General features: G+C 35.5%; 1 protein-coding gene across 1 annotated transcript; it reads left to right on the plus strand.

Moving 5' to 3' along the window:
• The first annotated feature begins 3,730 nt into the window (after window positions 1-3,730).
• LOC149134311 (uncharacterized) lies at window positions 3,731-4,045 on the plus strand. The gene has a single exon (XM_089356897.1). The coding sequence runs from the start codon at window positions 3,731-3,733 to the stop codon at window positions 4,043-4,045; it is 315 nt and encodes a 104-aa protein (XP_089213023.1).
• Window positions 4,046-12,500: the final 8,455 nt, after the last annotated feature.

Raw genomic sequence — 12,500 nt, forward strand, 5'->3', positions numbered from 1 at the left:
TCATATATATATATATATATATATATATATACACGCATTCCAAACACAGACAATAAATAGATAATTAAAAAATACGCACACATACACACACATATATATACACAAACTTAGAGCTACGTATGAACACGTACACATATACACACATATAGGCATATGTTTTCGCATAACCAATAGACAAAACGTACACACAGACATAATCACACACACACACACACACACACACACACAGAACGTGTGTGTATACATTTTGTGAAACCATTGCCATGTTTATGTGATTTTAATAGCACTCAGGACTGTTCTGTTCGAAGACACTCCAGCCGTGACCCTTCCACCTTCATTTTAGACATTACGTATCTTTATTTCAGTCGTAATGTTCTTCCGAATGTAAAGGAGATTTGACTGTTATTTTTAACAGGTTGCACTACGAAGTTCTCCTGCTTCATCGAGTGAAAAAAAAAAATAATAAAACGAACGAAAAAAAAAAAGCAATAAATGCGATGAAATATTCTTTTCTAATCTTGGCACAAGGCCCGCAATTTTGGGGGAGGGGACCAGTCGATTAAATCGACCCAGTACGCAACTGGTACTTAATTTATCGACCTCGAAAGGATGAAAGGCAAAGTCGACCTCGGCGGAATTTGAAAAATACGATAAAATAGCTTTATAAAGACGCCATTATCACCTGTTTGACTTTGTTAGCGCGGTACCAATGGCCGTGTATAATATTGGTTTAAAATTTTGGCACAATGTTAGCAGTTTCGGAGGTGTGGTGAAGTCGGTTACATAGATCCCAGTGTTCAACTGGTACTTATTTTATCGACCCTGAAAAAAATGAAAAGCAAAGTGGATGGAATGTATTTAGTCCGACGTGATATTCATTCTGCCAGCCTGCGAAAATGGCAAGAGTGGATGCTACCTCTCTATGTGTAGACCTGTGAGTCGGAGACAAGGGATTGGTGAGGGCGCTTGCTACTAGGTTTTCATGGAAATCTCGGACAGTGGGGTTCCTCGATTTTCCCTAGAGGCGTTCCTGAATCAGAAGGGCCACATCTCTATCATCCTCCTCGTCCCCCATTGTGATCTCATATCAAGATATACAGCACATGACCTCGCAGGTGGGGCCCAGTTAGAATTTTCTTCAGGTCGAGTAGCCCACCCCGCTCAAAAGGTCCCTGAAAAAGGTTTGTTTAAGGATGTTGAACGAAACACCCATGTTTCCAAAGGTGAATTATTCAAACCCCAAAGAATTCCTCTCAACACATGGCTATGATGCTCCCCCACTACTTCTGCTCGTGATCAGAGGTGCACATATCATCAGCCACCAAGGGACATGCTCAACTGGTTAAGGTCAAACAACTGACAAGCAAATCTGTGGTATTGAGCAGAATATTTGCTGTAACCCCTCTTTTATACCAAGACAAAACAATGTACATGATGACACTTCCAATCAATTAAGATCAGAAGCCATGAGAGCCACTGCCTGGTACTGCATCCGGGCATTTATTATTATTATTATTATTATTATTATTATTATTATTATTATTATTATTATTATTATTATTACAAGTACTTTATTTTTCAAAGATCTCGATCTTACCTGGTCAGGTTGATTCTGTGAGAGCGGGCAGCAATCTGTTGCCAGAGGTCTCCAGGGGTCTCTTTCTGCAAGCTATCGGCTTTAGTACTTGGCTATTAACTCATCGTGAAAGACACTCAATACTAATACGCGTAAATATTATTATTATTATTATTATTATTATTATTATTATTATTATTATTATTATTATTATTATTATTATTATTTTATGTTTGAATTTTGTTTTGAAGTCTTACTCAGAGACCTCAAGAGACATCAAGTTAGAAGTTCATGTAGGTGTAGGTGTAGGTATTATTATTATTATAATTATTATTATTATCATTATCATTATTATTATTATTATTATTATTATTATTATTATTATTATTATTATTATTATTATTATTATTATTATTTGTTATATTAGTGATATCTGCTTCATATGTCTCCATTTTGCAGTAATTACACTTTGTACCAACGCAAACATCAACTCCATTTACGTGGAAAGCATTAACACGTCACTTTACATATAAACTACATCCTGCGTCGACCGATGAACAAATAATATAAATATATCGTTGGTCTCCAGTTACTAATAGGAGCCAATAAATATTAGTAATGATGCTGAATTTGAACATCATATTTGTACACGGGATGTATATACATAACATTCGTGTGTGTGTATGTAAATATATATATATATATATATATATATATATATATATATATATCTATATATATATATGTATATATGTATGTTCGTATGTATGCATGCATGCGAGTGTGTATGTATGGATGTATGTGTGGATGTCTGTGTGTATGCCTGTGTGAGTGTGTATGTATGTATGTATGTATGTGTGCGTGTGTATATGTATGTATGCATAAACACTCTAACATACACCTTTTACTTATGACAAACGAAACTGTACTCTTAACATTCCTGTATGTATATATATATATATATACATATACATGCATATATATACACACACACACATACATATGCATATATATGCATATATATATATATATATATATATATATTATATATATATATATATACATAACATATATATATATATATATATATATATATATATATATATATATATATATATAAAACTGTTGAATCCAATCTGTGTGCGTGAGAGAGAGAGAGAGAGCGATATAGGGAGTGGCACCGAGAGAAAGAGAGAGGTAGAGAGGTAGGGAGAGAGAGAAAGATTATTAGGCTCACCAATTTATATATTTCTGCACTTACGAGAAACAATAATGAATACACATAGTTTCATATATCATATGTAAATGATATATTTATTTTAAAGGTATATATAGAGTACATACGCGCGCGCTCACAGACACTGGAAGCAAAGAAAGTACTCAATATATGTGGAAGATATATATATATATATTTCTCAATTTTCAGTATGCTGGTGAAGAAACGTTTGCTGATCGGTATATTATGTTTATAATTATAAATGTTTTACCGATAAAGGTTTTTTGCATACTGAACTAATTGGCAAAATTGTTAATTATTAATTTATTTATTAATTGACAATTCCCTGCCCTATATCTATAATGATATATATATATATATATATATATATATATATAGATAAATAGATAAATAAATATGTCTGTATATGCATGTATGTGTGTGTATATATATATAAATAAATAAATATATATATATATATATATATATTAGACAAAATGAGATAACAAAGGCAAGGCTGTGAGGAGTTTTCGGGTCATTATAAGGAAAAAGATATAGATATAGTCTTACAGCTGTTTCTGGGATGTTATGGATATCCCTTCATATTATGGGATATTATGGGTATCCCTGGTGCTCCAGCATGGCCGCAGTCAAAGGACTGAAACAAATAAAAGAGTAAAAGAGTAAGTATGTGTGTGTGTGTGTGTGTAAAATTATAGGTCATGGAACGTATTGACCGAAGGATGTTGATTACGTTCCTAGAAGAATATAAACTTGCTCACAGACACATAATATGGTTTCCATCCGGGGAGGATCTGTCTCACACAGCTGCCACACCATTTTTGAATGGATACTGAAACAACAGCCGAGCCCTTCAAATGTGGATGTGATTGATTTATGTCGACTTTTCTGAGGCCTTCGACAAAGTTGATCATGTGATGATATGTCACAAACTACGTGGCCTTGGTATCCCTGAAAAACTAGGCGAGAGGCAGCATAACTTTTCAAAAGGCAGACATCTGACAGTTGCAGCCAATGGTGCTTTCTCTAAGGAGACATCCATTTTCAGTGGAATCCCTCAAGGAATTGAACTCGATCCACTACTGTTTAAACTGGCTCTCTCAGACATGCTCTCAGTCATACAATCAAGTACTCTCACCAGCTATGCTGATGATACAAAAGTATCTCAGGCGGTCATCGATCCTGTTGATAACCTAAAACTGGACAAAGACCTGAATACAATGTACAAATAGGCTGATAAAAATAATATGCAGTTCAATGCTGAAAAGTTCCGAGCACTCCACCACCAGCTCATAAACAGACTACAGTAGACGTAGGACCAGGGGGTTGTACAAGCACTCAGCTATCGGCCCACAAAAAAACTGCAATCGGAATACACAGGACCACTGGGTAGGGCAATACCAGAGTCAGAGTCGGCCCCTGACCCAGAGTCAGCACCTGACCCAGAGTCGGCACCTGAACCGAGAATCCACATGAGAAATGATGCCACATTCTGTGTGTATATTTCCAAGATGGTAACACTGTGCAGGCGAGCAGCTAGATGAATTTTGAGATCATTCAGAACCAGAAATAAGGATATCATGGTACTCTTATGGAGAACTTTCGTTCTTAGTCATCTGGATGATTGTTCCCAAATGTATTCAGCACAGAACGTCGTCAAACTGATGGCAGGAATCGGGGCAATCCAGCGCCATTACACTAAGAAGATTGAGACACTGAAACAGATGAGTTACTGGGAGAGGCTAAAGAATTGAAGCTCTACTCCTTAGGGAGGTGACATATGGAAGAGTCTGGAAGGTGCCAAATCACCCGTTCTATCCATCTAGAATAAGGACCCAGTACTGTAACAGTTCGGGCTTCAAGGGCCCACAACTATTCAACATCCAGCTAATCGACCTCAGAGATCTGCTAGGTGTAGATGAGCATGTTTTCAAAGAATGCTTGGCAATATTTATCTGAGATACCAGATGAACCGACATCGCGGTGGAAGACACGAAGGAGAGCAGATCCGTTCAACTCACTTTTTCACCAGAAACAACTTAGGAAGGAGAACTAATCATACGAAAGGCTATGCCACAGCATGGCCTTAACCTCAGGTCGAAGCCAGTAAATGTATATATATATGGATATATATATGAATATGTATATATAAGTACACACACACACACACACACACGCACACACACACACACATACATACATATACACGCACGCACGCACACAAACACACGCACGCACACACACACACACACACACACACACACACACACACACACACACACACACACACACACACACACACACACACACACACACACATATATTAAGATATATATATATGTGTATATATATATATATATATATATATATATATATATATATATACATATATTTATATATGAATATATATATGGATATATATATGTATATACATATGTATACATATGTATACATATACATTTATTTATATATATATATATGTATATATATATATCTACATACATATATTCAAACGTGCATATATATATATATATATATATATATATATATATATATATATATATATATATATATATATATATATATATATGTATATCCAGTCAAAAGCTCTGGCAATTTCCTTAAATAATTACAACGAAAAGTAAGAATAAAGTAAGAATATATAAGAAAAAGTAATAAAGAAAGAAAAACACAAAAAGTGGTCGTTAGTGTCATTGAAGACAGCATTTTAGGAAAAAAAATATTAGTTTTTCTATAAGGAGTTCTTAATTGAAAATGGCGAAATTCCAAAATCTTTGATCGCATCGTCTCAAACAGCAAGTCACAAAAGATAAATCGTTAGTATTTGTGTAAAACAGAATCAACGAAAGATTATTCTGCAGAATAGAGTACCTTTAACCAAATTCTTTGAAGCTTATATCAGAAGGTGGTTGCTATAGCTTACTCAAGCATGACAACCGAACGGAAAGGAATTGGATAAGATAGCCGTCAACATAGCGTCTGGAGAAAATGAGGAAGAAAAAAAATAGAACAAATATTAAATGAAGAAAAAAAAATAATGTTAGTGATGGAGGTGTTCTCATCAAAGAATAACAGATTTGTCAGTTGAAAATCATATTATGAGATTCTTTCTTCACTTAAATCACTTGGGAGAAAAAAATAGATGGCTCTGCAATATTAATCAATGTAATTAACAATGTTTTGGTATAATTATGTCACAGCTATAGCTTATAATTATTTATGCAAAAGATTGGCGTTAAGGTTAGGCTTGCTTGCATGCAATACTAACTCTGAAAATATTTTTTAGAGAAAGTATGAATTTTATTTGTAGTAATTCTACGCACTCCTATAACAATAGTTTTAAAACAATTTTTTTCTCGTTTACCAATTTTTGTTTTTCATTTTAAAAATTATTTATTGTATAAACAACTATGGAAATAAAATTATAACGAGGATATATCGTAAAATATAACAGACAAATACTTAATCAAGTGTTGTGTCGTCTGCTCGTTCTGTTTGATCACAGTTGACTGCTAGAATAATGAGAACAACAGATAAAATGTCTGCGGTGTTTAGATACGGCATTTTATGTTCTGAATTCAAGACCAACAGAGTTCAAATTTGTGTTTCAAACCTTGTGGAGTGGATAAAAAACAGTTGTATAATGCTGACTTAATATTTTTTAGGAAGCAATTTTGTGAATAGAGTAATAGAAGACTAACATGTGACATGGCTGCTCGTTCTGTTTGGTCACATATATTGTATGCGACCTTCATTTTGACCTGGTGATACAATGTGTATGTGTGTGTGTCGTCTGTTTGATATATATTCAACTCAGTAGCACAATTAGTCTCTCTCTTCTCACTCACTCACTCAATCGCTCGTTCGCTCACTCACTCACTCACTCTGTCTATCTATGTATCACTTACGCACACGCGCGCACACACACACACACACACATATACACATACACACACTCTCTCTCCCTCTCTCACACACACCCTGAGACACACTCTCTCTCAAACTCTCTCCCCGCACTCTCTCTCTCTCTCTCTCTCTCTCTCTCTCTCTCTCTCTCTCTCTCTCTCTCTTTCATTCTCTTCCTTCACAACAGTGAATGTTCCGCTGTCATCCTTTCGCTGTTTTAAATACTTTCATCTCATCCTCTCCCTATTCCCCAAGCCTACTCTTTCTATCTCCTCTCATATTTTTCAATAACATTCACACACGCACACACACATACACACACTCACAGAGAAAGAGAGAGTGGGAGAGAGAGAGAGCGCGAAAGAGGAGAGAGTGGGAGAGAGAAAGTGAGAGAGAAGGAAAGTGTGTGAGAGAGATGGAGGGAGAAACATACACTTCCATATATCCTTCCTTCCCCTCTCCTTTCCACACGCCAGTTTTCCTGTTATAAAGTTTGCGATCCGGTTTCAATTTCCGGCTACACCTACTTATTTTTTCTTTGATAATACGCCCGAGAGAGGCACGAATGCCACATAATCTCTTCCTCTTCCATTGCCATTATATAAGATATATTTGATAAAAGAAGAAAATGTGCTGTGGCAGATTTTCTTTTCTTTTTTTCTTTAATTCTTTTATTTGTTTCAATCATTTGACTGCGGCCATGCTGGAGCACCACCTTTAGTCGAGCAAATGGATCCCAGGATTTTATTCTTTGTAATACCGTTCTATATTTAAGAGATGGGGAATTATGTACATTATTTACATTATTTACAATTGACGGATATTTGTCCTCATCTTGTTTATTATTAACGTTTCGGCTGATATACCCACCCTGAAATTTTTTCGAAGTCGAAGGAGTAAGTTGCTTGCATCCAGCCACGTGATCAACTGATATTTATTTTATCAACCCCCGAAAGGGAGAAAGGCAAAGTTCAATCTCGGCAGCATTTGAACAAAGATCGTGAATCTCGCTGAAATGCCGTTAAGCATTTTGTCAGGCGCTATGTATATAGTAAAATAAGGATTCAGATAGAATCAGGTGAGGTTGGATAAACCTGCGGTTCCGGCCTATGGTGGGTAAGAATCAGATTGAATATTCCGGATATTAAGAAAATGCGTAAGAAACAGCTGTTATGAGCTGACAATTATCCATCGTCTGATATTATTCATTTGATTATACGTATATATATATATATATATATATATATATATATGTGTGTGTGTGTGTGTGTGTGTGTGTGTGCGTGTGTGTGTGTGTGTGTCTGTATGTATACATACATATATATGTATATACGTATGTATGTATGTATGCATGTATGTATGTATGTCATTATTCAGTTTTGTTTCAGGATTTCTTGCCAATAAAGAAAGAGCTGGTTTCTAACCTAGATCCAAGACTCCTTCATTCGAATCTCAACATCAACAACAGGATATTTTTGTTTGTATGTATGGGTCTCTTCTATTTCTAAATTATTAAGAATAGAGAAGACATACATACAAACATACAAAAACACCCTGTTGATGTTGTTGAAATTCCAATGAAGGAGTCTTGGATCTAGGTTAGAAACCGGCTCTTTCTCTATTGACAAGAAATCTTGAATGTATGTATGTGTGCAGATTTGTATGTTTTGTTTTATGTACGTATTCTCATGCATATAGTTGCACGTTTAAATATGGTCATATAATACTTAAATGATACACTTCGCATGTATGTATGTATGTATGTATGTATGTATGTATGTATGTATGTATGTATGTATGTATGAGCTCTCCGTTACTAAGCAGAGGTTGTGTGAAAGGATTTGGGTATTTGAGCGTGAATTTCAGATTGATATCAGAAATTAACCTCGGCTTCGAGTGTGTAATGTTTTAGTGTATATAATTAGTTCAGCTCTATTGTGATTTAGAGAAGATCAAAACTTGATAATGTCTGTCTCTCTCAGTTGTTTACTCACCAGTTAGAGAAGTGAAAGCGAACGAGGGCTGGAGAAGAGGCGAGAAGGAGAGAGAGAGAGAGAGATAGAGAGAGATAGAGAGAGAGAGAGATAGAGAGAGAGAGAGAGAGATAGAGAGAGATAAAAAGAGAGAGAGAGAGAAGGAGAGGGAAGTGATAAATAGATAAGACACAACAGATAAACAATGAGAAAGTGCATGAGTGAATGTGTGCATGTGTGTGTATATAAAGCGCATACGTAAATATAATTTCCTAAAGTATATGCCAATTTGCATTAGTCTCAATTCTTAAATGCACAACAGATTTGTCATGCGTGTAGACACATATGGAAATGTATGAATGCGCTGCCTCCATTATAACTGCACACATGTACACAGAAGTATATATGTGTGTATATATATATATATATATATATATATATGTGTGTGTGTGTGTGTGTGAGTGTGTAATATATATATATGTTATATATATATATATATATATATATATATATATCGATAGATATACATATATATATATATATGTATGTATATATATATATATATATATATATATATATATATATATATATATATATATATATATATGTAAGTATGTATGTATATATATATATTATATATATGTGTGTGTGTGTATATATATATATACAGAGAAAGAGAGGGAGAGAGAGAGAGAGAGAGAGAGAGAGAGAGAGAGAGAGAGAGATAGAGAGAGAGAGATAGAGAGAGAGAGAGGGAGGTGAAAGATAGATAAGTATTCTATATACAGGGGTTGGACAAAATAATGGAAACACCTAGCATACTAGCATCATAATTTTGAAATATCTGTAAAACCGGCAAAAGCTTGTTTATTTTTATGTTTTTTATTAAATTTATTATTAGTGTTGCTTCATATGTTTTGCTAAAATTGCTGTTTCTTTTCAAATATCATCAGAAAAAGTAACTATAATTCATTAAAACGACAGATCTATCGGACTTTCAAAGAGGTCAAATTGTTGGTCGGTCGTATGGCAGGCGTTAGCGCAACGAAAACAGCTGAAATGTTTGGTGGCTCAAAAAGTACTGTCTCGAAAGTAATGACAGCCTTTGAGAAAGAGGGAAAAAGCCTTCTCGTCGAAACAAAACTCCGGAAGAAAACCAAAACATTCAGATAGTGACCGTCGGATTCTTACGCGAATTGTTAGAAAGGATCACAAAAGTACAGCTCTCAAATTACTGCAAAGCTTAACGACCATCTCGAGAACCCAGTTTCCACAAAAACTGTTCGCCGGGAGCTGCACAAAGCCGGATTTCACGGGGGGGGGGGGGGGGGGGCTGCAATCAGAAAACCACTACTTTCAAAAACAAACGTTTCGAAGCGTTTAGAATGGTGTGAAAACCTACAGAATTGGTCCCTAGAACAGTGGAAGAATGTTATTTTCTCGGACCAGTCATCCATTACCTTATTTCCGACCACCGGCCGAGTATACGTGTGGAGACAGCCAAAAAGAAGCATTTGGCCCAGACTGCTTTCTTCCAACTGTTAAACATGGAGGAATCTGTGATTATCTGGGTGGGGGAGTCTATATCTTGGAAATCCGCTGGCCCAATGGTTTCCCTCCATGGCAGAATTAACAGTCAAGACTATTTAAGCATTTTATCTGATCAAGTGCATTATATGGTTGTGGAACTATTTCCAAGAGGAAACGCAATCTTTCAGGATGATAATGCACCAATTCACACCGCTAAAGTTGTTACTGAATGGCACGAAGAACATTCTAGTGAAGTTGAACATCTTATCTGGCCACTACAGTCCCCAGATCTCAATATTACTGAATATTTATGGTGCATTTTAGAAAAACAATTAAGGAGTCGAGATCCTCCACTATCATCACTACAAGAACTGGAGACTGTTTTAGTTGAAGAATGGACAAAAATTCCCTTGGAAACAATTCAAACTTTGTACGAGTCCATAATTCGTAGAATTCAAGCTGCAATTACTGCCAAGGGCGGGTCCAACCCCATATTAAAATTAATTTGTCTGAAATTTTAAGGTGTTTCCATTATTTTGTCCAACCCCTGCATATAGTCAAATCAAATAAACAAACTATTCAAATAAATGAATAAAATATTAAAAAAAACGAAAGAAAAGGAAAACAATGAACGTAAGGACGTGCACAAGAAGTGTATTAGCTTGGCGCTCGGTGAAAATAGAGTGTTTAACGTTTCGAGCATTGCTCTTCGTCGGAACGAAGAAAGGGAAAAGTCCAAACAAGGAAAATAAATCGTACGTATGGTTATACATAATGTATGAAATACACAATTACAAAAAAACACTGACATACAAACACACTTTCTGCCTGTACACCCATGTATGTATGTATGTATGTATGTATGTATGTATCTATCTATTAATTTATCTATCTATCTATCTATCTATCTATATGAGATTTTGAAGCGTATCTGTTTACTAAATTCCACTCGCAAGGTACCGACTAACCTTGCAGTGTCACAAAGCCCATGCTAAAATATATGTCTAACGTACAGTAAAGAAGAGGTATAAGATCGAACCCGGAACGTCATGGTTACAAGACAAACTTTTTCAAACGGCCATGTTTGTCTGCAAGTAATTTTAGAAATATTTGGCGAACAGTTTTGGTGTGAAATATCTCGCTTGCTGTAATTACGGTTGTATTCTGTGGAACTTGTTACGTGTGATATTACGAAATGTGAGTGTGTCTGAGTGTGTATGCATGTACATGCATACATATCTATATGTATGTATGTATGTATGTATGTATATCTATCTATCTATCTATCTATCTATCTATCTATCTATCTATCTATCTATCTATCTATCTATCTATCTGTCTGTCTATCTATCTATCTATCTATCTATCTATCTATCTATCTATCTATCTATCTATCTATCTATCTATCTTAGTAGAAGACACTTGCCCAAGGTGCCACGCAGTAGAAATGAACCCGGAATCATGTGGTTGGGTAAGCGAGCTACTTATCATACAGCCGCTCATATATATATATATATTCATACGTATGTACGTATAAATGTGTCTATATGCATACTCATATCATTACGAATGAATGAGTATGTGTGTGTGTATGTGAATGTTTAAAAGCATGTATGTTTAGAAATAGCTGTCAGTTAACATATGTATATAAGCGGATTGTGTTGTATGGTTTTTCGGAATGGGAAAAATACTGTTATAGACGTGAGTGCGTGTGTATATCCTTTCTCTGTACACCAACATGTAGAATGATTGAGCAGTTTACATTTCAGTGAAGTTCAATATGCTTAAAAATTCAAACATACACACACGTGTGTACTTGTGTTTGTATGTGTGTGTGTGCGTTGTGTGCGTGTGTGTTTGTGTGTGTGTGTGTGTGTGTGTGTGTGTGTGCGTGCGTGTTGTGCGCGTGTGTGTTTGTACGCCTGTGTGTATGTGTGTTTGTGTGTGTGTGTGTGTGTGTGTGTGTGTGTGTGTGTGTGTGTGCGCTCGCGTTCGCGTTGTGTACGTGTTTTTGTAAGTGTGCATCTGTGATATTGTGTTTGTGTGTGTGTTTTGTGTGCGACTCGAAACATACTCTCAGTTTATGGGAAAGAATGCTTGAATGAAAGAACTTGCAGAAGATGGTTTGCAAAATTCTGAAGTGGAAATTTCAGCCTTGAAGATGAAGATCGAACAGGACGTCCAGTTGAGTTTGATGATAAGCTCCTTGAGGCAATACTTGAAGAAAATCCTGCATTATCAGTTGAAGAATTGGCAA

This window comes from Octopus bimaculoides, chromosome 8 (genome assembly GCF_046866305.1).
Source record: "Octopus bimaculoides isolate indiv1 chromosome 8, ASM4686630v1, whole genome shotgun sequence".
Classification (NCBI taxonomy): Eukaryota; Metazoa; Mollusca; class Cephalopoda; order Octopoda; family Octopodidae; genus Octopus; species Octopus bimaculoides.